We start from the raw sequence: 25,444 nt of genomic DNA on the forward strand, positions 1-25,444 counted from the left end.
TGTAGAGCATGGGGAAAAGAGGAGCCTACCCTAGTATTGGTCTAATCCACCGAAAAATGACCGTTTCACTTCTATACCTGTTTAAACCATTTAAACTCGTAATGCTTTAGCGAATTCTCCTCGGGAAGCGCCTCTTTGGCGTCCAATTTCCGCCAGCTGACGTGGGGCTGGAAGCCAAACTCGTTCGCAATGTACTCAATGGTCCGCTGCACTGCATCCTCGCCGATGGCGAAGTAGCTACCCTGCTTGTCACCATTGCGACCGCCGGTCTCCTCGTGTCCATTGTAGTCCAGGATGTATTTGAATTTGTACAGATCACCCGTTGCACTTGATGCACTTCCACGGTCAGACACGATTCCTCTGCCAATTCCGGCGGCTTTGCCTGCTCCAGCGACTCTTCCAAGTCCGCTACCAGAATTAATTTCTCCTCCCAATCCTGAGACTTTTCTTCCTCCTGGAACTCCTGCACCGGAAACACCTCCAGATTCACCAGCTTGTGGATTACCCACGGCGATGCGTCCACCGTTGGCTAAAGTTGTTAATAATTTGTTATTAGTATTGTTCCGGCTTATAAGGATAATTTCCGCTCCATAGGACTTACAGGGTGCACTTCCGGTTGGTGTATTCGCTGTCAATCCAGAAATTCCGGTGGCGGTTGCTGAACCTAATGAAAATTCCAAGGGTAATTTAGTAGTGACACAGACCAGTATCTTAAATAGTTTAGGAATCGTGTAAGCAGTGTGCAATCTTAGTGCAATATGATTCCGCTAGGTGGCTTAAAGATGTAGTAAGCAGTGAGATTTGTAATTCAAATTGAAATCTATTAAACAATCAAACAATAAATTGAAATCTATTGAAATCTAGTAACACCTTAAGCTTTAACTATAACGGTCATTTATAATTAATATAAAATGTTAAAATTTGTACCCCTATTTGTCTTACTCAAAAGAGGTGTTTGGTGTGGGTTTAGTTGGTGTGTGGGTCTCGTCTTCAAATTGGCCAATGTTTTCGCAGAGGAAACTCCCGATCTATTAACTTGCTTAAGGCCCGTGTTCGGATGTTGTGCTACGGATTGTATGTTACTGGCAAGTGGAACCTTTGGTATCCTTTCGGCATATGTAATAGCTTGTCTTATCACGTCCTCGTCTAACCGGATGTTCAATGGCGGATAAACCGGCGTTGCAATCTTCTCGACCACGCCCACATTGTATTCGATCTTTGAGCTGGCACTCGGAGATTGCGAATTGGAGGTCTGCGTCCTCACATGTCCGGTTACGGCATTCTTTGTTGTGTAGTATGTGTTCATTGCTAGGTTGAGACCAAGTTCGATTTTTTTAGTATTTGGTGTATTGGTGTTTGTGTTGGAGTTTTGCAGTGTATCTCGGAGAAAACCAAGACGACTTGCCACAGTCTGTGCAATGGATTCCCGGAAGGGCAACTGCACATTCAGGCCGATATCGGAAGAGCCCTCGGGCTTACCTGGTTGAACTGGAGTCAATGGCTGTGAAAGTGTGCGAATTTCAGTCTTGGGAGGAGACTTTTTCAGGAAACAACCCGAGCAGGCCTCCGTGTTGAAGTTGTACTTGGGCAGTGCCACCGGAGCTGGGGGAAGCAGGGCCTTCGGAGTCGTAGTCACAGGAACATTTTCTTGAATGTTAATAATACAAAAATTAATTTCAAAATTTATATTTTATTTCCTTTTTAAAAGCCTGTGTAAGAAGTGACAGTATAAATGTCTACAAAAAGTGTATTAAATTAAAAAAAGAGAATTTATTTTTAAGTTCGAACTAAGCCAAAAGGTATTTTACACGTTAGGATTATTCGTATCAAACCAAAAACGGTTGGTTATATTTAGACCACTACGTAGCTTTAAAACCAGTATGGCTTTAAAGGAAATAATCTGAATGGAAGTCTGATTTCAATCGGGTTTATGATTAGAATTAATAAATAATATTATCAGATAAAAAGCATATATTTTAGAGCTGTCATAGGAAAAAATGCAGTTCGATTTAAACATTCAGAATTGCGTAACAATGCAGTCCATACTCACTTGGACCAACTGGACCCGCGTAAGGATAGCTCTTCATGGAGATTATCCGGAATTTGCCCTCCTCGTCGGTGGCGTAAACCGTCACGTGATAAATTCCATCGGCGGTGATGAACCCAAACTCGCCCATGACAATGCCGCGTTCATCTGTGGGTCGGGAAACAAGATGAGATTTGGCCAAAAAGATAATATGTTCATTTTGAATATGAATGCGAATTTTACGCCGATATGTGATTTTTAATTTCTTTGATAATCCGCACCAAGCAAGCCCATAAAGATTAAGATCTAATAAACTGTATCGATAATGGCGATCATAACTTGTGAGCTGGTTTCTTAAAAAAAAAACCCGGCAACCGCACCATACCCCCGTCGCTTTTAATTGATACGTTAGGCATCTTCCTACGCTAGAAAAATTCCTACGATCTGTGGTTCGTCTTTAAGAAGTGCGACTCTCATCACAGTATCCTGTCCAGCTTAACACCCACCAAAATATTCTCATTTGAAATTCTGGCTTGTGGCCTTTGTGTCTGTAAACAGGTTTCCACAAAATGTGGTCAACAAGTTTTAACGGTTTGCAACAATTGGCTTTCGCTTGTTTGTTTTATATTTAATTCAAATTTGGCTTCGTGTCACTTTCCCATTTGTCTCGATCGATTTTGACGGGGCTTGCAAATAATTCTTTATTGTTATTTATTCTTTTGTTGTGAACAATTTGAATTTAATTTGTTCAATGAAAACTATTAAGCTCGTATCAATATAAATTAGGAATGTTTTGGTTAAAAAATTAACGAAAAATCTTACGAAAAACGAACAATAAAATTAAGTGGGTAATAAATATAGAAACTGATTCTTTCCGTTTTAATAATTAATTAATTTATAATTTTGAAAATTATTACTATTTCTAAAGTTTAATTTCCATTGAATTATTTCCAGTTTCACGCTTGAAATCCTACTTCGCAATAACGTTTCGTAAAGAAGGCAAATAATAATTCAAATTGTATTTGGTTGTAAAAAATTAAAAATGCTTTAACCTATAGTAAAATACAAGTGGCAATAAATGTATTTATTGTATATGTTAAATTAAAAGTAACTTATGATAGCTCTGATGTAATGCCCCGTAAGCTAGACTTCAAAAATGTGATCTATATCAATAGATCTATTGAATATTTGAACCATTTGAATAATAATGTTTCAAAGATGCCGAAATCGTTTTTAATAATTTCTTAGGATACTTTTCATTCTCCCTTAAATACAAATATAATTTTGCATGCACAACGAGTTCCTGAATTTGTTTGTTAATATGAACGTAATCCAAAATTTTTGGCTCAACTCTGGCATTTGATATGCCAGAATTATACCTATAAATATTGAAATGTGGAGGTTCTTTTTGAAATTAGCATTAGCCAAAGAAAGAAAAACCATAAATAAGGCAAACATTTGTGTATTCGAAAGAGTCTACATGTTATGCTAATCGGCCACGTTTTGTATTCGATTTTCTGAAAACTTTATCACCGATTCAGCATGGAAATAAAAATCATAACGACCATGCATGCCATTTGGACAAAATACAATGGACTTCAGTGATGAACCCCCGGCCATATGGGTTTGTAAAGATTCCGCTAATTGCCATTGGAGGCTGGTATTTCAATTGCTGGTGACCTGTCGCTCAGGTGCACCATGCACCCATCAAACGTGTATTGTGTGGCATTGCACAAGCCGCACTGCCAGTCGCACTCCGGCTCAAAAGTCAAAAGTTATGGCTTTTTTTGGCTAATGCTGGCTGCTGGATGCATTTGCCGCTGCATCTGTGCATCTGCTCCTAACGACTCTCGAGATGACGCATCATCTATTTACATATTTCGGTTTCGGTGTCAATAAATCGACGCACAGTAGTCAAGATATGCTAATGGTTTAATTAGCATCATTAGCCACCTTGGCCAGCTCACCTCTCTTCTCCGCCCGATGCTGCTGCTCGTCGATGGTGAAGCCGAACTTGTAGGGACGCACTGTGGTTGCGGCCGACAGGACATGGGTCAAGGTGCAGAGGAGCAGCAGCTTAAAAGGAACTCAATGAATGCCGGGATCAAACTTGGAACCATATGCTACTTAAGCACTTACAGCACAAACAAACGCCATCAATTTAAGGCTCATTTTGGGAATGGAATATTAATTTAAATCGGTCACAAATTTATTTTATTTTCACGCCCTATTATAAACTGTCCGCGATCACACAGAAACGTATAAATAAACGGTCGTTTATATTTTAATACAAATACACGATTATAAATATTTAGATTTCAAGCGGACGAAAAGACGCGTTTCTCACGGCTAGATAATCGGCTCGGAGCAAGCGCCTAAGAATGAAACACACCCCACGATGTTCGGCAGCGAATTGACAATGTTAATAATATTAGGTAAACATTATAAAACATTAGAGGCGGACGCGAACCTGCCGCTGCTCGTTGGCCAAGTGTGCGTGCGAATCTCTGCGTTCTCAACGTTGTGTATTGGCCCATGCGGATCGCATAGCTGGTAGCGTTGGCCAGATCGCATCACACCTCTTGAGCGTCAGCCAAGCCTGCGTTTATAATTTAAAATTTAATGCAGTTTCAAAAGTTATTTATTTGATTATTTTAACTGGTTGTCAGCTAGTTCTAATATAATAAGTAATTTGCATCCTCCATATTTGTATACAAAAGCTAAATTAGTTGTTAGTTGTCTGTTAAATAGCATTTTTGGCATTTATTTCTAGTCTTCCTGAGTATTTCTGATCCGGATTTCTATCTTTGTAGGTTGATTTCGACTAAAGAGCATACAAAATTCGTTATTTAATCTTTCTTATATTTATATAAATAAAGAACTAAACAAATTCAATTGTGAGATACATTTTACAAGCGTAAGTTTACAATGTTCTAATTTATAAGTTACTCGTAGAGTAAAATGGTCTACTATATTCGTTGAAAAGTATGTAAAATGAAGTATATATATATATATATATTCTTGATCAGGATCACTAGCCGAGTCGATCTAGACATGTTCGCATGAACATGAAATTTGATGACATGGCTTACAATTGGTCTTCAAAATCGGCGATTAGAGCATGCTAGGTTCTATTTGTTAATAATTAATCGACTTCGATGTATTTGCAGTCCAACTTGTTTGAGTAATAATCAGGCATTTGACCTGCTTGATGAGCAAATTCGAATACAATGAGGAAGATGTTCGCACTTCTCAATTTTCATCGATCAGCAATCAGCATTCTGCCGGATACTGCAAGCCAATTATAATTGAAATATTGCTGTCAATCGGCAATGACTGATGTTGTATGCTAAGATTAGCATATTAATTGCAAAAGCAGTTGTTTTCAATACGAGCATAAATGATATGAGTCTGAAGAGACGCGTCACGAAGTTACTGGCAATTAGCATTTAGCCTCTAAAAGTATGCAACGGATTAAATAATGTTTGTTGCCTAAGTCATTTGATTTCACTGCAAGCAGTATAGCTATAGCCTGAAAGTAAGCTAAAAGTGTTTAAACATTCAACAATGTCATTTTATTCCACAAAGTCGACAATGCATTAAGAAAAACTAGAAGAAGTTGTTATATTAGTTTAATTTGATTAAAAAACCCCAATATATCCTTCCTAACAGTTCTTCAAAACTAATGCTAATAAAAGAGCTGAAAAAAAAGATTTAATATTAAGCAAAAACATTAAACATTAAATAGATCATATCAGATTTCCGTTACTAAGCTAATGGAAGTGCGATCGAGATATATCCTCATTTGTCTGGCATTTCGATAGAAATTGGGAAAAACAATAATGAAATGAAGAGTGCGACAGTTTTTGGCGTTAGAGTAGTGTAGTAGTCTTATAAAACCGTATTAGTTATTTCTAAAATATTTTTATAACTAAACATTTTTTAATAAGATCAAAAATTCTTTCTAAGTAGTGTTTTTACTGAGACAACTTTTCCCTTTTAAGCATTGTTGTTTAAAAGAACTACCTATAACCTCTGAATAGGTCGGTTGCTCGTCCTAAGAAAGTAGTTCTATTTATCCAAACCCCTTTAAAGTTGTTTCATAATAATCATATTTTTGACACATTGGTTTCAATCCGACCTTTTGAGAAAAAACACTTGCAATAAAACGAATTCATATAAAATCTACGTTTTTTTATATTCAACAAAGTGGGTTCTGCAACTTAGGAATTTTTCCCTTTTAAAGCGGGAAACCGGATGTAAGTACATGTTGGGTATAACAAAGAGTTTTGTAGGACTGGCCGGCTTTAAAGATGCTTACGCAGAAACGAACTTCGCTTAGGCCTAGGGGGCAACGGGCAGATGAGCACCCTGGGGCTGGAATCCGTTCTCATCGGCGATGTAGTTGACGGTGTAGGTCACGCCATCATCAGCAGTGAAGCTGTAGGATCCACGGACGGCAATAGCCTCGTTTTCAGTTCCAATGTTATTCAGATGACCCTCGGCATTGGCTGACTGTCCATCGGAAGTCTCCCAGCTAGAAGGGAACTCAAAGTCAGCACAACATCCTTTTTGGTCATATCTCATAGTCAACTTACGCAAATTTGAAACTATCGGGATTAACTTCAGAATCGGACCGCAGGATTACGGCGTCAGGATTTGGAGCAGCCAGTGCCACGGCGAAGAGGGCGACGAAGACAATCAGGAATTTCATGGCGATTGTTGTTTGGTGTTTTGATCTGCGGTTACCGAAGAGTTCGCGATGAATGGTAACTTAGGACGGCAGCGTAAACCCTTTTATAGATGGCAAACTCTTGGTTATTATACAAAGCGGGGCCGAACTAGTCAAACGTGTACAAGACATAATCAGCAAAATCAATGTTAATGTGAAATGTCTGGCTTGGATTTCATTTTCGTTTGAAGGAGGAGCATTAAAAGGCCCAATATAAAATTTAAATTAACCTATAGGCTAAAAAGAATCGCGTTCATAAATATTTAATTATTCAAATTTTTAACAATTCATTGAGCTTGTATTATATTTCTAAAAATCCAGCCCATCTTAGTGACGTCAATTAAAATCGGGAGCTTCCTCAGATATATAAAATATTTTATATATAGCCTACGATTCTTTCCATCGGATAATTGAAGTCAACTTAATTATTCGGATCCGGATCAATTTACATCCAGGTATCTCCTAGGCTACCAGCCTGAACTTGGGATGGTAGCCGGTCTCGTCGGCCGTGAAGCTAATCTCGTATTTTTTGCCATCTGGAGCTGACCAACTGGTGGACCCTTGGACAGACAAGGAGCCATCCTCTTCACCGGCTCCAGGTTTTACCTCACCGGTCTCCGTGCGTGAGATTCCGTTGCTCGTCTCATAGCTGGAATTATCGATTCCAATAAGTTAACATTCGTCAATCGTCAAATTTCTATGTAGGACGTATTTGAATATATTATATATTACAATGTTGCACTATTGAAGCATTTTGAAAGGCGTTATGTAAATATTCAAATTGTATTTAAATATCCTAATCTTATTTGAGCTGTATTCAAGGCAACTCTAGCAAACTCCCTTTTTTAATTATACACTTGCAGAGCTTATATTGATTTCCCTATAAAGTACATAGATTCTTGATCGGTATCAAAAGCCGAGTCCAACCAGCCAATTGCCTATTTGAAAATAGTTTTTCCAAAATGTTTTTTCTATTTATAAAAATTTGCATTGCTATAAGACAACAATTTCTTTAAAATATAATAGTAAAGAAATTAGCTGCCCATTATGGTTAGCAAATTGTAAAATGAATGGCAATGGTCCCTTATTTCCGCATTATTCCTGGGCAATACCTACGCAAAGGAATATTTGTCGCCAGTGTTCTCGCTCTCCAGTTTGATGGTCTCCGCCTGGGCATCCTCACCAGCGGGCATGGCCAGACAGATCCCGATTGCCATCAAGGCTACCAGCCACATGAAGTTCGATTGCATCGCGATATCAAGTAGTTTTCACAGTCTCCGTCACACCTAGCTGCACTTCACTGAGCTGCGATGCGATCGTGTGATGCCCTTTTATACGAAACCTCTGTATTATGTCCTCATCGGTGAAAAATGCAAAAAACAAAAATAAAAGAAATTAAAAATAAATAAATCAGCTATAATGCAAACCATTCAATAAAACACATTTTAATTACAGATTAACACTCTAAGTACCCTGCACTAATCGTGCATGCAGGTATGTCCAGTGGGAGGTAATGCATGCAATTAGCTTGTCGACAGCCATTTGATAGACAGCATGACGTCTTACCTTGCCATCACCTTTGAATTCTCAAATCTTATCGGTCAATTAAGCTAATCGTGAACATTTTTGTTTGAAATAAACAGATAGAATAGTGAATATTTGTATGAGAAACGGTAGATGATCACATATCAACATATAACTACATATAAAACAAAATTGAACTCAAGTTTAAACGATGTCATCTAGTCGAGTTGCATTAAATTCTGTATTCAAACTTTGTATTATTGTGCATTGTGATTTTGCCAATGTCATTTCTCATATTATCATCAAATGTTTGAATAAGTAAAAGCCCTAGCAAATGCTTGTTCGTGAACATTTCTGTTGGTATGTAGTATGTACATTAATTATTAATAGAAAATATCAATCAGTAAACGTTTAATCGTAATGTCAAAAATCAATGGTTCATGAGTGGTCAAGTCTACACGTAGTGACCAGTTTTCCTTTTTCGAATATCCATAATCAGTCGGTTTTTTTTCGGCTACAACCTTCCCCATATGTTTATCATAAGCTAATTATATTCAAAGCAAAATAATATATGGAAACAACACACAAAAATTCAGGTAATTATTTTTCTTTTTTATTTAACAAGTGGAATTGGTTGACTTAGTTCCCATCCCTTGAAAACAGGGTTGGGATTGGTTTGGTAAAGTTTGGGGCTATTAACAAAGAGTAGGGAAGGATTGTATGGCTCTAAAACTGCTTAAGCAATCTCACTTAGGCCTGGGGGGCAACGGGCAGATGAGCGCCCTGGGGCTGGAATCCGTTCTCATCGGCGATGTAGGTGACGGTGTAGGTCTGGCCATCATCAGCAACGAAGCTGTAGGATCCACGGACGGCGATAGCCTCGTTTTCAGTTCCAATGTTATTCAGATGACCCTCGGCATTGGCTGACTGTCCATCGGAAGTCTCCCAGCTAGAAGGGAACTCAAAGTCAGCACAACATCCTTTTTGGTCATATCTCATAGTCAACTTACGCATAGTTGAAGCTCTCGGGTCCAACATCAGATTCGGACCGCAGGATTACGGCCTCAGGACCTTGAGAAGCAGCCAGTGCCACGGCGAAGAGGGCGACGAAGACAATCAGGAATTTCATGGCGATTGTTGTTTGGTGTTTTGATCTGCGGTTCTCGAACAGTTCACGACGAATGATGATCTCTGATGGTTGTTACTCCCTTTATATAGATGGATGGCCAAACTTTGACGACCGAGCCCAACGCGGCCAAACTAGTCAAACGTGTAGTGTATAAAGCATAATGTGATAAATGTGTGAAAATGGATTCGGCCTAAAGCTGAATCGTTAAAAGCCCAATACGATATGTAAATCGACCATCTTTATACGAGTATATATAGTTTGCATAGTTTCTCGTAGTTTCTATTAAACTAGACCTAAAAGTCATAAGAAAATTGTTTGAAAAGCTTTTAGCCTTAAAAGTACCAAGTTACAAAAAGTTCTTGGAACTGACCAATACAAAAAAAGTCGTTGCACATTTTTCCGAGAAACTTTTAAATGGCTTGATATGCTAGTATTGATTATTTTTTATTGTTTGTGAATAATTAAAAATATATTATAAACGAATATATTTTCATTATAAAAATATAAACAACTTAATGAAATGTTATAGTTTTTTGTATCGGCATAAATAATTTGCTAACCCTTTCATATCTGGAGCTGAGGAGTATTGAAACAATCAATAATATATACGTGTATATCCTCCTTTGGCGTAAATAACTTTTTAAAGTCGGTCCTTCACTGTTCACTGAATCCACAAAAATGTGAAAGATCTCTGGAGTTATCTCTTTCAAAAGGAAAGCGATCTCAGAAATCGTCTGCTCTCGAGTTTTGTGTAACGAAACTGTTCTTTTGCGTTTTAAAAGAGTCCTGATGTTCTCAATAATATTTAAATCTTTACTTTGAGGTGGACAGTTCAAGACGGTAACGCCAACATCGTTTAGAAACTTGGTAATCATTCGGGCTTTGTGGCATGGAACATTATCTTGCTGCAGGATAAATGATTCCCCGATCAGCCTATCTCCAGAAGGTAGTGCATTTTCGGTTAGGGTCGTCATAATATATATTAGCCTTGGTTTTTTATTTGATATTACCCAGTCTGACGCGAGACATCAAAGTCAATCGCAATGTTTTTACTTTAACGTTTTAGCTTTAACTGTGCTGCCATAATACTTAGTGTACTTTTGTTCTTAGAATGTATATCCATAAGTTAAGGCCAGGAAATATATATAAGGTTTTCAATTCTTACGAATTGTTTACAAGAAAACACTGACACAGCCTAATACAAAATTAAATCGTTTTTGTTGCTACTTAGCAGTCAATTATAAAAAATTTAAATAAATTTGATGTGAAATCCCACACAAAGTTAGTGTTTTAAAACGCAACAGACTTTGATTGTCTAAATTATCAGCCACATTTAAATCCCTTTAAAAACAAATTATTTTATGTAATATTTTTTTCTTTAATAACACTTTAGGCTCGTTGACTTAGATTCTGTTCTCCTTAATAAAAAAGCTACACAAGGGGTTTCTTTTCCTGTTAATCGACATCAAAAGGGAACTAGTTAACTATTTTGGACGACTTAGGCCTGGGGGGCAACGGGCAGATGAGCACCCTGGGGCTGGAATCCGTTCTCGTCGGCGATGTAGGTGACGGTGTAGGTCTGGCCATCATCACCAATGTAGCTGAAGGATCCGCGGGCGGAGATAGCCTCGTAGTCGGTTCCAGCGTTCTGCAGCTTTCCCTGCTCCTGAGCATTGATTCCATTGCTGGTCTCAAAGCTAATATGGAGCAAAGGGTAAGTATACATATTCCAGTCATAAAGTTCACAATACTTACGAATAGGCATAGTTTTCAGGTCCGACTTCGGAGGACTGGCTCAAAGTCTGTGGTTCTTGGAGAGGCCCGGCAGCGGCCAGGGCGAAGAGGGCGAACAGGGCGACGAAGGCAATCAGGAACTTCATGTTGATATTTAGCTAGTGTGGTTATCTCAAAGAGCTGGAGACGAATGATATTGATTGGGTTCACTATGAACGCTTTTATACATAAATGGTGAACAAATCCAAGGTGCTGTGACGCTAATCTAATTCGCATAGTGAATAAAATGCATGATAATGATTTCAATAGTGAATATATTTGTGCTTTGCCATTTGTCTTAGACTAGTTTCCAATTTTTGTTATAGCCATAGAGCTAGAGACCAATTGTGGGCGAATATTTATCAAATATTAATTGAACAGTTTATAACTATAGATACATTTATTTAATTTCTCTTATAAGTGAAATTCATCCTCTTTTCATATTAAAAATAAATTTCTGTTGTTTAGTCATCCATGAATTCAAAAGAGGTTGGAAAAGAGTAGTCCGGGTTTAATATAGCAATAACCTGTTGATACCCAAACAACTCAGATCTATTCATTAAATACAATTTAAAACTTCGGGTTTCGAAATCACTTTTTTTGTAAAAATTTTAAATAAATGATCCTTACTACATTGCATTAAAACTAAATAGTAACTTTAGTTATGGGTTCAATCATCGATAATCATTGACTTGGAATGTGGACCCAAATAGAAAATTGAAAAACAGATATCGATTTTATATATTCATAATTTTTTTTTTTTATTGTGTAGTTCTAATCTTTTTGACTTAGTTCTTTCTAAATTTGAATGCCTTAAGTGGCGCATTTTTGAAATCGCAAAACAATAATGGGATGCTTCATCTGGTTTTTCGATTTAATCTACCTGCACATTATGCATCTTATCAAACTTGAATGACTTGAACTAAAAAGTCGTTAGGCAAGATAGTTCTACTAATTGGCTAGTTGTCTGCACCACTAACAATGGCTATAAAATGAAAGAACGCGTAGATACATTAAAAAATGTAACCCTTTTTATAGTTGTATGATTCACAAAACTTGGCTATATTAATTTTAACATCCCTTCAACATACTCAGACTTAAACATGAATTAAATATAACAACCGGAAAATAGCAGAGTCCAGTATGCCTTGCATAAGTATATTTAGAACTGCTTTGAGCACACCAGCACGAAGTTCCGTCCTTAATAATAAGTATGTAAATCCAGAAAGCATTAGCCCATGTGTGTTCTACACAAAATTGGGCATGGCAACTACGTCAGCTGCTGAGTTGGCTTAAAGATCGGTCAATGCGGCCAATCGTTTCATTCCAAAACTAGTTTGATCATTGTCGCTTTTTATTTCATGCATATTAATTTGGCTGCTTGGCTCTCTGTGTGCTGTATGTTAGTTTTTGGAAGGCATCTTCCAAATTTCATTAGCATCGCATGAAATTTAAATCAACGCCTGAAATTAACCTTCAAAACTTCGTTTTCATTTGTGGCCAGATCCCTCGCACATTTTTCAATATGCGCCACTTTAATTATGTATTAATTACAAAGACAACAAAAACCCAAACATGTTTGGCTGTGCCAAAAATTTGCAAGTTTCTGCCAACCGAAGGCCGTCCAGGCAAAGTCGCCAGACGAGACACACCGCATTTCGACGTTCAACGGTGCGTATGGAAAATGTGAGGAGAACCTGTGAGGCACCCTGTTCTACCGCCTCTTGCGTCATACTTTTCTTTTCATTCAAGTAGAACTTATATAAATATTATATTTAGCATAGTGATCGTCTCTATGATCGCAAAGAAACCATAACAGACTATAGCTGAAGACTGTCATTTGATTCTGATAATCTAGTAATCAAACAATACGATTGATGTATACGTGTATTGGTATCCACTATATTTAAAATGAAATATGATCATTGGAGCAAACATTAAAATACTTTAGAACCCTGGTTTTTTTTTAACAACATGAAGAAATACTGATTATGATACTGACTACACCAACAGCTATGTAATACTTAGTTGTGGGGCAGATGGTCGCCCTGGGGCTGGAAACCATTCTCATCGGCAATGTAGTGCAGGGTGTAGGTCTGGCCATCGGGAGCCACCCAGCTGACGGAACCGCGAACACTGAGTGCCTCCTGGTCGGTGCCGGCGTTCTTCAGCTCAGCCTGCTCCTGGCGGGTGACACCGTCACTGGTCTCGTACCTGAAATCCAATAAAAATCATTCATTTCATTTGTTTCGTCCTGCTTTCTGTTAGTGGAAAACGTTGCATGGTCGAGGGTGATTAAACGGTAAATCCGTGGGGATAATCCCATGCATTGTCCTTGCAGCTCACCCAAAGTTGTAGCCATCGGTGCCAATGTTGTCATTGTCGTATCTCAGGATGGTGGCATGCTGGGAGTCGTCCAGAGGAGCAGCTGTAATGGAGGAGACCAGAACGAAGGCGCAAATGGCCAGGACACAGATGCTGGAGGACTGCATGTTTAGTTGGATTGATCTGGTAGAGATTTTTCAAAAGATCCTGGCTGAGTTTTGGATTTCAGTAGGCACTGCTCGCTCCGGTAGTTATCGCAATTAGGCACTAACGAGTAATGTGGCTCCCTGTAATGAGCGTTGAGCTATTTATAACTGGCCGGGCCAAAAACTCCAAGTGCTACTAGCCCAACACACACTCACTTACACACACTTATGTGATCCGTGAAGTTTTGGTGGCCCATAACAAACACCTTAAATGCTAACACAATTATCTACTCATACGCATATAATTGAAGGCAACTGTGTGCCAGCGTGAGTATCTTAAGCTTTTAATTGAACAAGTAAAAAAAAATGTAAAGACCATTAAGCGTTTGATGTGCTCTCGAATCTCATCTCAATTGCCTCGCCACGGGAGCTGAAAGTAAAATCAAAGCTGAAGATGATGGGGCAAGTGATAATGAAATGTTTGGGCCGCTAAAAAAAAACAAATAATTGGTCAATGCGCGTGTTTGTCTACAAGTACAGAGACATATATACATTTGAATCTATGGCAATAGGTCAATGGCTATGTTTGCACTTATCTACAAATTGTGATGAAAAAGATTATCGAAGGCAAGACAAAGCGAAATGGGTTGGAAGTTTAATCCCCAAGAGAAGTGAGCAGTGAGGAAGTGAATAAAACTTAGCCACTTAAAATGTGTTCAGGAAATTAAGCAGAGAACGGGAAGAAGAAGTCAATTCATAGAATCTCGGAATTCCCATGAGCTTGAGATTTAATTACCCACCATATAAACACTTATTCTTTGCTCTTTCCGCTTGTATTTCCTCAAATTTGTAATTCTTGAATTATTCAATTGCAGAGTTGCAAATTTCTCGCGTGAAGCATTTCGAAGCATTTCCGCCCTCCATTTCTTAACTGCTGACACAATTTCCGATTAAGGCTGGGCGCTAACCTCCAAAAATGTTGAATCAAAGCGAATCGAAACGCAAACCTCCACCGCCATTGCTTGTCAGCTGCATTTTCTGATCAAGTGAAGATGCGGCACGAGAGATTCAAGATTACGCGGCTCATCATCATCATCTCCATCTCCATCTCCATCGTCAGCAGCCCGAGTGTTGGTTGATGACCTTAGTCAATAAAATAAAAACGATTTTTTACCAGCTAACCAGACAACAAAAGCCAATACCAAGCTCAGTCGACTATGGCTGAGCTATGCATGCCCTACAATACCACAATACAACTGGGCGTATGCGTAATGTCACTGCTGGTCATTTTCGGGCATTATAAATCATTCAGTAATCTGTGACTGGTACACAGCAAGAATTAGAGTAATCTTAAAATCGCATTCTGAATAACTGTTAAATTTCGTTGATATTCTTTTTTATTCCTTGGCCCTTTAAAATATAAATGAAATTTTAAATATTTTTAGTCATTAGAAAATAAAAGTGATACTTGTTAGTAGTTATACTGCGAATACCAAATTAATAAGTTTAAGATGATTAATACGGAGTTTATAAATATAAATATATTTTTTATTTAACGGTGTAAAATGATATGTCTAGGCTGGGAGAGGACCAATTATTTTGCATTTTACAATTGATAAATGAGAGGAGCTTAGGTTAATTGCCTTAAAATGCCCTTTTTTAACCGGAATTCTCACTTTCGTTGGCAGCATTGTGGCTTCTTTAATTGTTGTTTGCTTTTTGGCAACCTTTTTTGGGGGCTTTTTGGCGTTTATAGAACCGGTTTGGTCAGATCCCGCAGATTGGAGAACGGAGATCGGGGAATCGGAGATTGCAGCTAGTCGATTACGGCACACAATTCAGGCGCGAAGAGCAAACGGGTTTTGGAAGATACAAATGTATATGCTAATTCCCTGCCTAGAATACAATTCAATTTCGATGGGTGAAAATTTATGCCCAGCCATATAGATATATACACCTAGGTGTCTATATTTTATTATTGTGTATTTCATTTCTATTGTCTACCCGCCTACTTTAGCTATTCGATGGTTTTTGCTTTTGTTTATTCTTTTATCTATTCAACAAAGTCCAAAGCTATCACGTGATCAGTGCTCAACCTGCGGAAGATGTTCGCCCTGAGCCTGAAAGCCGTTCTCATCGGCCAGATAGTTCAGCTTATAGTGGACCCCATCGGGTCCCACCCAATTGACGCTGCCCTGGACGGCGATTGCCTCCTCGGGAGTACCAGGATTCTTCAGGGTGGCTCTCTCCTCACGCGAGATACCATCGCTGGTCTCGAATCTACGGGAAGATGTGTATAAGCAACTAATTTTCAACTTGATATAAACCCTGAACCACCTACTTACGAGAAGGCATAGCCATCGCTGTCCAAGTTTTCATTGTCGTATCTCAGTATCTGGGCAGTATCGGCGGCATTTGATGAGCGCGCACAGAAGCTGGCCAGGATTAGGACGAACAGCAGTGTTAATCCGGCCATTTGTCACCTGTCCTTTGGCGATCCGCGCTTGCGACTAACTCGGATTGCGCAAAGGCCGTTCAATATATCCCCCTGCAAACTTCGGCTAATTAACGGAGTGTGTAATAAAATGCGAATATCCAAATGAGTCGAGTGGCAGGCAAAAAGCTGGCAAATCAAGTTGAAATGAAATTGAAAGCGAACGATTTGCGGCGAAGACGCTCCAAAAAGTTCAAATGGTGTTGCCTTAACCCTCTAAATTCGCTTCAGTCGGTATTTGTACATATGTTTCTGAAACCTTTGCCCACGCATGAAGCTTCGAAAATTAATAACAAAGGGCTATTAAAAATACAAAATTTAATTTTTATAAAATTTTCTTATTTTAAGAATTTTATTTAGGAACTTTCTATCATTGCTTCTTGCACCTAAAACAGATGTATTACTTAAGTCTTAAGGAAGAATTTCGGTGATTTTTCTAGCCTAGCACTTTTCGTTGAAAACGTAGAGAAATAAAAAAAATGCAAACAGCTTTTTAAAACTCTTGAAAAACTTTAACCGAATGACATTGAAATTGGAAATGGCCAAAACTTTTTATTAGGCCCGCTCTTTCGCCTGCACTTGAGCCAAATTCGATGTGACCCAATTTCTCAGTTTATTGACTATTTCTAAGACCAACTAAGGCAACTCATGGCCTGGGCAGGGCGCACTTTGTAGTTAATTTGTTGAAGACAAATGAAATCTGTGTATCTTGTCGCTGGGCAATCAATCAATCGCAATACAGCCAAAGCCGAGCCGAGGCATCCAGCAACTGGTTAGGTAACCAGTGTGGGTCAAAGGAAACAAAACGACAAACTGGTTTCTCCCACTCCCACTTTTTTTTTACTTTTTTTGAAACTCGGTTTCTTTTGCTCCGGTAATGGCCACTTACACGCATTGCATTACATGGCCCAAGGAGTATAAATTCGCCACTCGACGAGGGAATTGCAAGCATTGTCTGCAAACTCCTCGAGCCCATCACTTGAGCCACTTATCCCCATCAACCATATCCAGCAGCAAGATGAAGTTCACCATTGCCATCGCCATCACCTGTCTCCTTGCCTGCGCCCTTGCCGCTCCTCCAACCATCCAGCAGGATGCTCAGGTTCTGCGATTCGACAGCGATGTCCTGCCCGAGGGCTACAAGTTCGCGTAAGTGTTTGTCGATCAAAAGATAGCCAGGTTCCCTGGTTTTCAACTGTGTCAAGGTCGTTTGCTAACCGGTTTGTGATTTTCTTTAGCGTGGAGACGAGCGATGGAAAGTCGCACCAGGAGGAAGGCCAGCTAAAGGACGTGGGCACCGACCACGAAGCCATTGTGGTCCGTGGATCATATGCCTATGTGGGTGACGATGGTCAGACCTACACCATTCAGTACGTGGCCGATGAGAACGGTTTCCAGCCAGAGGGTGCCCATCTGCCCAGGCCCGTTCAGTAATCCCAAGGAATCCGATTGAAAGTCATTGGCCAATCAAGTTCCCATTCAGCGCAAATGTGTTAACTATGTTTAAGTTTCGTCTGAAGAACATCGTAATATTAAAGTAACATCATTCATCTCAATTCTTACTGTGTACTCTATTTTTTTTTGGGACTCAAGGAATTTTATCGGACAGCTCATTGTTCTATAAAAGTTTTGACGTAAGAGATTTAAAAAAAACCGGAATTTTAGCAAATTTAAATTAAATTTGGGATAAATACCATTTATTTATGCTTAGGTTTTATTTTTGGATCGTTTGCAATAAAATGAAAGCGTGATATCAAAATTGTTTATTTCTGATACGTTTTTTTCGCTTATATTATACATTTCATACAATTTTATAAGCAAAATGTTATCAAATCTTTTATGCCTTCCGTCTAAATAATAAAACAAGATAGAATGCTATAGTCGAGTTCCGCAACTATCAGATACCCGTTACTCAGCTAGTGAAAGTGCAAACCAGAAATTTCATAATTTTCTGGAATATCGGTAGAAATTGTGTAAAAAATTCAACAACATTTTTAAACGCGTGGTCGTGACAGTTTGGGCTGATTGTGGGAGGTTAAAATCGATAGAAATTTACAAAACAAATAAAACAATTAAAAAATATCACTTTTTTCAAAAATGCCACTTCAAAATCCAATTAATATGGGTTGAGTTATGGACTTTAGAACTTTAGCCTTGGGAAATTTTTAAATTTTTTTGAATTTCTACAATATTATCAGAAATATTACAAAAAAATTAGAATAAAATACAATTCTAAATTTGAAGGCAGATTTTTAGAGAAATGCTCCAGAGGTATACCACTTCAAATTCCGATTAAGATAAGTTTAGTTATTTACTTTAACATTTCAGCTCTGGGACATTTTTTAATTTTTTTGAATTTCTACAAGTGTATCACATCAGAAATATTACAAAAAAATAAAAAATTGTGCTTTTAGCACAATTATTTTTACCACCAATACTTTCTACATTTTAAAATTGTTGTTGTTTCTATTCTATTTTTATTTAGGGAAGTGAAAAAGTGCATAATTTGACATTTTTTACTACAACAATGAATATGAAACCTGAAAACGAATTTCAATTCGATTCACCTGCCATTTCTAGGCATGTTGCTTCTTTTGCTGGAGGGCAAACTAGCCGCCCCACTCTGCCACACAATATATGAATACCCATGGATTATTAAAAATGTTCGGCTTGTTGTCTTCGACTTGGAAGCGATTGGATTGATTGATTCACGAAAAATGCAAATGATGATGAAGTATTTCCTAAAAAACGGCGTCGTTTTGTTTGCCTTAGAAGTTTTTGTGTTACGTTATAATTTGCCTCTTGGTATGGTTGTTGTGATTTTTTCATGATGTTTTTGTACGTTTCAAGCCAATTTGTTGGCTTTGGTGCTCGGCGTGTAATTAGTCATTTTTATTTTCGACTAACTTTTCTTCTATTGTCGGCCTCCGATCCGACTATATAAACCCCCGGAGAGGGCCATAAACATCACAAATCAAGTAACGTTGACTAGCCGTGCGATCGCAAGTTCCCATCGAATCCTTAGCCAAACAAAAATCACCATGAAGTGCACAGTTGCCATCGTCTTCGCCGCCCTCTTCGCCGTCGTCCTGGCCGCCCCCGCTCCCGATGCGGAAGCCCAGATCCTCCGCCTGGAGTCCGACGTCCAGCCCGAGGGCTATAACTTTGCGTAAGTCTAACAAATTGCAGCCGGGGCAGTACCAGGATTATCCAAGGTTAAATACCCAATCCCCCACAGCTTGGAGACCAGTGATGGCAAGAAGCACGAGGAGCAGGGTCAGCTGAAGAACGTTGGCACAGAGCAGGAGGCCATCGTGGTGCGCGGCTCCTACTCCTTTGTGGCCGATGATGGCCAGACCTACACCGTCAACTACATCGCCGACGAGAACGGATTCCAGCCCGAGGGTGCCCATCTGCCCAATGTGCCCATTGGCAACTAAACGGATACGGATACGCTAACCGAGAGCTGTTCTATGTATAATGGTTTCTAGTTGATTATTAAAAAACGCGGCAAAAAATCGAACTCAAAACCTTCTATTCATTTGAAGTGAAAGTCTATTTACAAATTAGATTGATTTGCTTGAAGGTTAATTATTACCCATTTGATTATTTCTTCAGAGAATATGGACACAAAATGTTCATTTATGTTATATTGGCCCAATATCAGGAGTTCCCAATTGGTAACACTAGTTCATTACAAATACATGAGCTATAAGCGATTGCATAGCTAGCTGGGATGAAGCCAAACAGTAAACAAATCCGCAGTTTGCTAATATTACCTACAACCGTTTTCATTATCAGCAATAAGCAAACTCTCCGGGGGAATTTGAATAATATAAAAAGGATTGAAAAAAACTCTGGATTGCTCATAGAACAGCGACCGGTGGATCCACTCTTTTCATTTCCCTCCAACCAAAGGCATCGGATGCAGCTGGTTGAGCGACAATAGTTTGAAGCAATCAGGTCCAGTTTGACCGGAAACATTGCTGAAATAACGATGCGCTCACTTTCACAACCGATCTACATAAATATCAGCAGAACTCATTTGCGATCCGCCTAATTCGTTGCCACCTTTGACTTTTGCATTTCGCGAATTCTGGCGTATATAAGCCCCCACCCAGCTCCAGTGGAGCATCAGACAGTCATCAACTTTCTATCCAGCTCCAACATGAAGTTCCTCATCGTTTTCGTCGCCCTCTTCGCCATCGCCCTGGCCCGCCCCAACGATGTGGTGATCGTCAGGAGTGAGTCCGATGTTGGACCACAACAGTGGAGCTCCGACGTGGAGACCAGCGATGGCACCAGCATCAACCAGAAAGGTTCTCTTAAGAATGAAGGCACTGAACACGAAGCCGCTGTCGTTCACGGATCCTACTCCTGGGTGGACGAGAAGACCGGCGAGAAGTTCACCGTCACCTACGTGGCCGATGAGAACGGATTCCAGCCCCAGGGCGCCCATTTGCCCGTGGCACCAGTTGCTTAAATTATTTAAATGACTGAAATAAACTGATTTTTAGCTGCAAAATCCCTAAATGTGTTCTAATTAATACCTGGGATGCCAGTGATCAAAACTTTTCTTCGGATATACTATATCACCTTGCGCCATGATAAGTATACATGATAAATGTTGATTTAATTTATTTGCTTGAGTTTGAAACAGCAACAAGAACATTTATATGTAAACAAATTAATATGTATTCAGAAATATTTTTGTTATTATAAATATGCGCACATTTTTATTTAAATATACATATATACAATGTACTTGTTATATTTTTTTGCATATATTTTATACTGAACATTTTGAATGGTGGGTAAATTTTAATAGCCTTAGTATTTTTCTTAGAAACCAATTGAAACAATTTTATGTATAATATTCACAGTGACCTACTCCAATTCGAAACCAATTGTGATTAAATTAAAGTGTGCAAACGCTTTCAATATGACTTAATGGAAATCAGCGACATGATCTTGGCCTTAGGTAATAAGTTAACAATTTTTTTGTATGCGGATGCACCGGCCCAGCTGGTTAGGCGACAATAGTTTGAATTCAGATTGGCTTTCTGCTTCACCATCAAATCCGGCTAGTGTCGCTGCTTTAGTTTCTAGTTTGACCGGAACAAATGCAAATCAATCGCCATAAGCAAATTGTCCAACCAAATTGGGCAAATTCTCTCACTGCCACATTTTACCTTTGCCTTTTGCAATACACAATTCGTTTAAGCCCGCCCCAACAATACCGAGGCAAGTGGAGACCAGGCTTACAGCTTTTCTTATTCAAATAAAACCATATAAATTTATGAAAAATCTAAAAACCTTGAAATATAGTGAACATTATGATTTATTTACAACTCTTCGATTGATTTGGGGAAACATCTTAAGCAAGCGGGGCCACTGGCAGATGGGCACCCTGGGGCTGGAATCCGTTCTCGTCGGCGATGTAGTTGACGGTGTAGGTCTGGCCATCATCGGCCACAAAGGAGAAGGAGCCGCGCACCACGATGGCCTCCTGCTCGGTGCCCGCGTTCTTCAGCGCACCCTGCTCCTCGTGCTTCTTGCCATCACTGGTCTCCAAGCTGTGGGGGATTGGGTATTTAACCTTGGATAATCCTGGTACTGCCCCGGCTGCAATTTGTTAGACTTACGCAAAGTTATAGCCCTCGGGCTGGACGTCGGACTCCAGGCGGAGGACCTGGGCTTGAGCATCGGGAGCGGGGGCGGCCAGGGCGACGGCGAAGAGGGCGGCGAAGACGATGGCGAATTTCATATTGAAGACGTTGTAGATCGTTGAAGACTCAAAGATTACTATGATGTTATGGCCACTATGCTCAGTTCATTTATAGTCGGGCTCTTTTGGCAACTAGCTTAACAACACAAAACTAGTTTCGGCTAAGTTAAGCGTAAATCTTGAAATATATCGTTTCAGCTAATATATATGCAGATGGAAATTTAAGCGAAAACTATAGAAATAGTCAAGACAACACAGCTTGGCTTACATGCAAAATTATTTAAAAATTATAGTTGCCTAAAGAGCGTATGGAAAAATATTTCGATTTTAATTGTATCAGCGCTGTTCCGCATACTAAAAGATCTGGAAATATTTTATAAGTATTGGCTTTTAAGAATAAATACACATGTTCAATTAACACATGCTCTTCTCAGAGCGAGTCAACAATATAATGTTAGACACTGTGTTTTAAGTGCTAATTGCATTAGCTATCGTCTTGGCTACCGATGCTGCAATCGTATAAAAGACTCCTGCAGCCCGCATTTCGAATATCGAGTAAATTCCGACAACTACTAAAGAACCACCAGTGAAGATGAAGTGCATCCTTGTGTTCGCCTGCCTTTCAATTGCCCTGTGCCTAGCTGCTCCCCCTCCGGAGGCAGAGATTATTAGACAGGAGTCCGATGTCAATGTCGATAGCTTTAGCTACAACTTTGAGACCAGCGATGGCACCAGGCAGGAGCAGCACGGATCACTGAAGAACCTTGGTCCCGAGGAGGTTGCCTTGCAGGTGGCCGGATCCTATAGCTTTGTTGATCAGGACGGACAGACGCATGCCATCAACTACGTGGCGGATGAGAACGGATTCCAACCCCAAGGAGAGGATATTCCCCAAATTTAAATCCGTGTGTAGAGTCTATGTAAAAAAAAACTAGAATTCAAGTGAAAAACAAGCCGTTAAATTGTAATAAGTTCAGAAACCAAAATAATGAATACTCTTTTAATAATTATTAATGTTATTAATAATTATAACTCAATTTAAATAAAGCTAGTACTTTTAAAACAAATTCGTTACTTCGAATTACTTCGTTAGAAAATCTCTAATTGATTTCATTTTTGAATCAATAGAAAGAGAAGTGTCAATTCCGTTTTCATAGCTGGGGCTGTTACAAATGACATAAAGTCAAAAAAATATCTCAGGAACTTTGATATTATTTTGGAAATACGTTATGTTTTAAAGTAACAGATGCTAGCTGACCACCTAAAGACGCAATGATTTAAAAAATCTCCAGATGAGACTGTTCCCAGATGTACCTTTGAATTACTTTTATGGTCCAACAAGAAAAACATTTTGTTCTTTTTCGAGAATCGAAAGTTCGGTTTTAATGCGAGTAACAAGGAAAACAGAAAACAATGCACGACACTAACTTGACTGACTGATCGACTTACTAACTGACTGACCGATTGGCTGCCACGGGACAAGGGACAGCTCCTCCGGGCAGGACCTTAGCACCTCACTGTATGGCTGGTTGGTTGGAGTTTTTTAGGTTGTGGGTTCTTTAGGGATGGTGGTATTTACAGGATCTGCTCAGTAGCTTAGATCTACTTTGGCAGATGGGCGCCCTCCGGCTGAAAACCGTTCTCGTCGGCCACAAAGTTAATGGTGTAGGTTTGGCCATCGGGAGCCACCCAGGTGACAGATCCCCGGATGGATATAGATTCGTTGTCGGTGCCCGCGTTGTTGACCACGCCCTCCTCGGTGCGACTGGTGCCATCGCTTAATTTGTAGCTGAACTTGTAGCCACCGAGGCCAGTGTTCTCCGATTCGTACTCCAGAACTTCCACATCATTTTGGGGCCGGGCACTGGCCAGCGCCAGGAGCAGGGCTATCGAGCTAACGACTAGCATCTGCAAGGCGAAAAATTAGGTATCCTTTTGCGTATCCTGGTTGGGCATGGTTGTGCCTCGCTTATCCAAGTTCACCTACCAATTTCATCATGTTGAGCGGTTCTCGGAATGGCGGATTCCCCTATGTGGCTGGACAAACTGGCAGTTGTCTAATGGTGGTACTGCATCGGCGTCCACTGCATTTTATACTGCACTCGCGGCTGCATTTGCAAACGTCATAAATTTGCACAATTGTGGAAGAAGACTAGCAGCTCGCTAGTTCAGCAGCTCTGGCGGTCGCCGGCTAAATGTTTTCCACTATTTCCATTTTATTTTTTTGTGCTGTTTTTCAATTGCCAGCATTGCACCAAAGTCGCCAAAGTCGCTGCGACAAGTAACATTTAAAGCGGCTTTGTGCAGCGATGTACTCATCCGAAAGGTATTATTGCTCTTCACCCACACTCGAAAAATCATTCAAAGTTTCAGGCCGACTCTGTAAGAATATTAATCCACAACAAATTTTTCTTCACTTTTTTTTACGAGAAACAGAACATACCAATAAGGATATCAAAAGGGTTCCAGTTAAAAAAAACATATTTATTCAAACCCATAACACTTATTCAACCGATGGCTTTGCTGCTATTATTGGTACTATTGCTCTTCGTCCAAACTCAAAATCATTCCTAGTTTTAGTGCAACTCTGTAAGTATATTAATCCACAAAAAAATTCAACTAGAATATAATATCGCATTTAAGCAAACAGATTGTGATTTCTGAAACCAAATAAGTAGTACGACGACACCTTTTTTCTTTCAGTGCTAACTGGTAGCTTTAGAAAACTCGAAAAAGTTCATGAATCAAGCAGATGCATTGGGGAAAAGGTTGCAGGCTGATTGGGCAGCTACGGGGAAATACCGGGCCCAGAACTATGGGAAACAATAACCAGAACAGCTTGGCACCCAGATCGAACCGAAATCGACGACGTCTTGGTAGCCAGAAGTAACTAAGTTCAAGTGCTGTCGCCGCCAATTGGCAGGGCAGCAAGTTCAAGCTGCGGACACGAAGAACACGAGCTGAGCCATGTGTGATGGCCAAAGTGCACGATGGATGAGACTTTGGATGGAGATGGAACCGCAGGTTGACTTTTGGCATATGCAACGGCCTTTACAGCGCTCGATTGATGTGCCTGCCCGGTAACAAGAGCCAAAAGCAGTTGGAAATATATACAAAATACATCGAATAACCTACAACTACGGCTCGCATGCAATTTAAATCTCTGACTTTAGCTTTTTTGTTTTGCTTTAAGTTTTTTTTTTCCTTTTTGTTTTTAAGTCGCCGTTGGTGCTTACCAATTTATGCCACCTTCGTTGACCGCTACCAGGCCGATGAAGAAGCCCCAGCAGCGGATCTTTTAAGCCGGTCAGTCGGGTTTCAACTTTGGTCATCGGTCGGCCTCTGGTCAACCACGGTTCTGCCGCAGTCTCCTTCTCCACTTGCATTGAATTGTGCCAACAACTTAATGTCTGACCCATCGACAGGGTGTTTTACACTGATACTGGCATTTCCTCAAATGTCGTTGAAGATCACATCATATTGGTTGATTTTTTGGCAGCTGCAATTTGGCATTTTAGATTCTTGACTTGCTCGTTAAAAATCATTGAATTAGTGATTTCAATCAAA

The 25,444-nt window shown here is 39.6% G+C and overlaps 13 protein-coding genes across 13 annotated transcripts; 4 read left to right on the forward strand and 9 right to left on the reverse strand.

Moving 5' to 3' along the window:
• Positions 1–71: 71 nt before the first annotated feature.
• On the reverse strand, positions 72–4,444 carry LOC6545188 (protein lethal(3)malignant blood neoplasm 1). The gene is made up of 7 exons (XM_001972040.3): positions 4,166–4,444; positions 3,994–4,102; positions 2,051–2,194; positions 1,480–1,647; positions 943–1,308; positions 602–664; positions 72–529 (listed from the first exon to the last, which is right to left on the reverse strand). The coding sequence occupies exons 1-7, from the start codon at positions 4,196–4,198 to the stop codon at positions 72–74; spliced, it is 1,341 nt and encodes a 446-aa protein (XP_001972076.2). The 5' UTR covers positions 4,199–4,444.
• A 1,761-nt stretch (positions 4,445–6,205) lies between these two features.
• On the reverse strand, positions 6,206–6,825 carry LOC6545189 (larval cuticle protein 65Ag1). The gene is made up of 2 exons (XM_001972041.3): positions 6,625–6,825; positions 6,206–6,563 (listed from the first exon to the last, which is right to left on the reverse strand). The coding sequence occupies exons 1-2, from the start codon at positions 6,738–6,740 to the stop codon at positions 6,371–6,373; spliced, it is 309 nt and encodes a 102-aa protein (XP_001972077.1). The 5' UTR covers positions 6,741–6,825; the 3' UTR covers positions 6,206–6,370.
• Positions 6,826–6,972: 147 nt separating this feature from the next.
• Positions 6,973–8,082, reverse strand: LOC6545190 (endocuticle structural glycoprotein ABD-5). Its single transcript, XM_001972042.3, has 2 exons — positions 7,875–8,082; positions 6,973–7,407 (listed from the first exon to the last, which is right to left on the reverse strand). The coding sequence occupies exons 1-2, from the start codon at positions 8,006–8,008 to the stop codon at positions 7,221–7,223; spliced, it is 321 nt and encodes a 106-aa protein (XP_001972078.1). The 5' UTR covers positions 8,009–8,082; the 3' UTR covers positions 6,973–7,220.
• Positions 8,083–8,873: 791 nt separating this feature from the next.
• LOC6545191 (larval cuticle protein 65Ag1) lies at positions 8,874–9,503 on the reverse strand. Its single transcript, XM_001972043.3, has 2 exons — positions 9,293–9,503; positions 8,874–9,231 (listed from the first exon to the last, which is right to left on the reverse strand). Exons 1-2 carry the CDS (start codon positions 9,409–9,411, stop codon positions 9,033–9,035), a joined length of 318 nt encoding a protein of 105 aa, XP_001972079.1. The 5' UTR covers positions 9,412–9,503; the 3' UTR covers positions 8,874–9,032.
• Positions 9,504–10,780: 1,277 nt separating this feature from the next.
• Positions 10,781–11,374, reverse strand: LOC6545192 (larval cuticle protein 65Ag1). The gene is made up of 2 exons (XM_001972044.3): positions 11,167–11,374; positions 10,781–11,108 (listed from the first exon to the last, which is right to left on the reverse strand). The coding sequence occupies exons 1-2, from the start codon at positions 11,289–11,291 to the stop codon at positions 10,910–10,912; spliced, it is 324 nt and encodes a 107-aa protein (XP_001972080.1). The 5' UTR covers positions 11,292–11,374; the 3' UTR covers positions 10,781–10,909.
• A 1,684-nt stretch (positions 11,375–13,058) lies between these two features.
• LOC6545112 (endocuticle structural protein SgAbd-6) lies at positions 13,059–13,825 on the reverse strand. Its single transcript, XM_001972045.3, has 2 exons — positions 13,531–13,825; positions 13,059–13,398 (listed from the first exon to the last, which is right to left on the reverse strand). Exons 1-2 carry the CDS (start codon positions 13,674–13,676, stop codon positions 13,209–13,211), a joined length of 336 nt encoding a protein of 111 aa, XP_001972081.1. The 5' UTR covers positions 13,677–13,825; the 3' UTR covers positions 13,059–13,208.
• A 1,811-nt stretch (positions 13,826–15,636) lies between these two features.
• LOC6545113 (endocuticle structural protein SgAbd-6) lies at positions 15,637–16,890 on the reverse strand. Its single transcript, XM_001972046.3, has 3 exons — positions 16,818–16,890; positions 16,001–16,203; positions 15,637–15,935 (listed from the first exon to the last, which is right to left on the reverse strand). Exons 2-3 carry the CDS (start codon positions 16,129–16,131, stop codon positions 15,740–15,742), a joined length of 327 nt encoding a protein of 108 aa, XP_001972082.3. The 5' UTR covers positions 16,132–16,203; positions 16,818–16,890; the 3' UTR covers positions 15,637–15,739.
• A 192-nt stretch (positions 16,891–17,082) lies between these two features.
• LOC6545114 (larval cuticle protein 65Ag1) lies at positions 17,083–17,705 on the forward strand. Its single transcript, XM_001972047.3, has 2 exons — positions 17,083–17,298; positions 17,388–17,705. Exons 1-2 carry the CDS (start codon positions 17,168–17,170, stop codon positions 17,581–17,583), a joined length of 327 nt encoding a protein of 108 aa, XP_001972083.1. The 5' UTR covers positions 17,083–17,167; the 3' UTR covers positions 17,584–17,705.
• Positions 17,706–19,077: 1,372 nt separating this feature from the next.
• On the forward strand, positions 19,078–19,672 carry LOC6545115 (larval cuticle protein 65Ag1). The gene is made up of 2 exons (XM_001972048.3): positions 19,078–19,318; positions 19,388–19,672. Exons 1-2 carry the CDS (start codon positions 19,191–19,193, stop codon positions 19,587–19,589), a joined length of 330 nt encoding a protein of 109 aa, XP_001972084.1. The 5' UTR covers positions 19,078–19,190; the 3' UTR covers positions 19,590–19,672.
• Positions 19,673–20,108: 436 nt separating this feature from the next.
• Positions 20,109–20,674, forward strand: LOC6545116 (larval cuticle protein 65Ab1). The gene has a single exon (XM_001972049.3). It carries the CDS (start codon positions 20,318–20,320, stop codon positions 20,630–20,632), a length of 315 nt encoding a protein of 104 aa, XP_001972085.1. The 5' UTR covers positions 20,109–20,317; the 3' UTR covers positions 20,633–20,674.
• A 798-nt stretch (positions 20,675–21,472) lies between these two features.
• LOC6545117 (larval cuticle protein 65Ag1) lies at positions 21,473–21,994 on the reverse strand. Its single transcript, XM_001972050.3, has 2 exons — positions 21,795–21,994; positions 21,473–21,725 (listed from the first exon to the last, which is right to left on the reverse strand). The coding sequence occupies exons 1-2, from the start codon at positions 21,914–21,916 to the stop codon at positions 21,527–21,529; spliced, it is 321 nt and encodes a 106-aa protein (XP_001972086.1). The 5' UTR covers positions 21,917–21,994; the 3' UTR covers positions 21,473–21,526.
• Positions 21,995–22,399: 405 nt separating this feature from the next.
• On the forward strand, positions 22,400–22,834 carry LOC6545118 (larval cuticle protein 65Ag1). Its single transcript, XM_001972051.2, has one exon. It carries the CDS (start codon positions 22,470–22,472, stop codon positions 22,776–22,778), a length of 309 nt encoding a protein of 102 aa, XP_001972087.1. The 5' UTR covers positions 22,400–22,469; the 3' UTR covers positions 22,779–22,834.
• A 410-nt stretch (positions 22,835–23,244) lies between these two features.
• LOC6545119 (endocuticle structural protein SgAbd-6) lies at positions 23,245–23,975 on the reverse strand. Its single transcript, XM_001972052.3, has 2 exons — positions 23,865–23,975; positions 23,245–23,785 (listed from the first exon to the last, which is right to left on the reverse strand). Exons 1-2 carry the CDS (start codon positions 23,874–23,876, stop codon positions 23,480–23,482), a joined length of 318 nt encoding a protein of 105 aa, XP_001972088.1. The 5' UTR covers positions 23,877–23,975; the 3' UTR covers positions 23,245–23,479.
• Positions 23,976–25,444: the final 1,469 nt, after the last annotated feature.

This window comes from Drosophila erecta, unplaced genomic scaffold, assembly GCF_003286155.1.
Source record: "Drosophila erecta strain 14021-0224.00,06,07 unplaced genomic scaffold, DereRS2 tig00000021-arrow-pilon, whole genome shotgun sequence".
NCBI lineage: Eukaryota > Metazoa > Arthropoda > Insecta > Diptera > Drosophilidae > Drosophila > Drosophila erecta.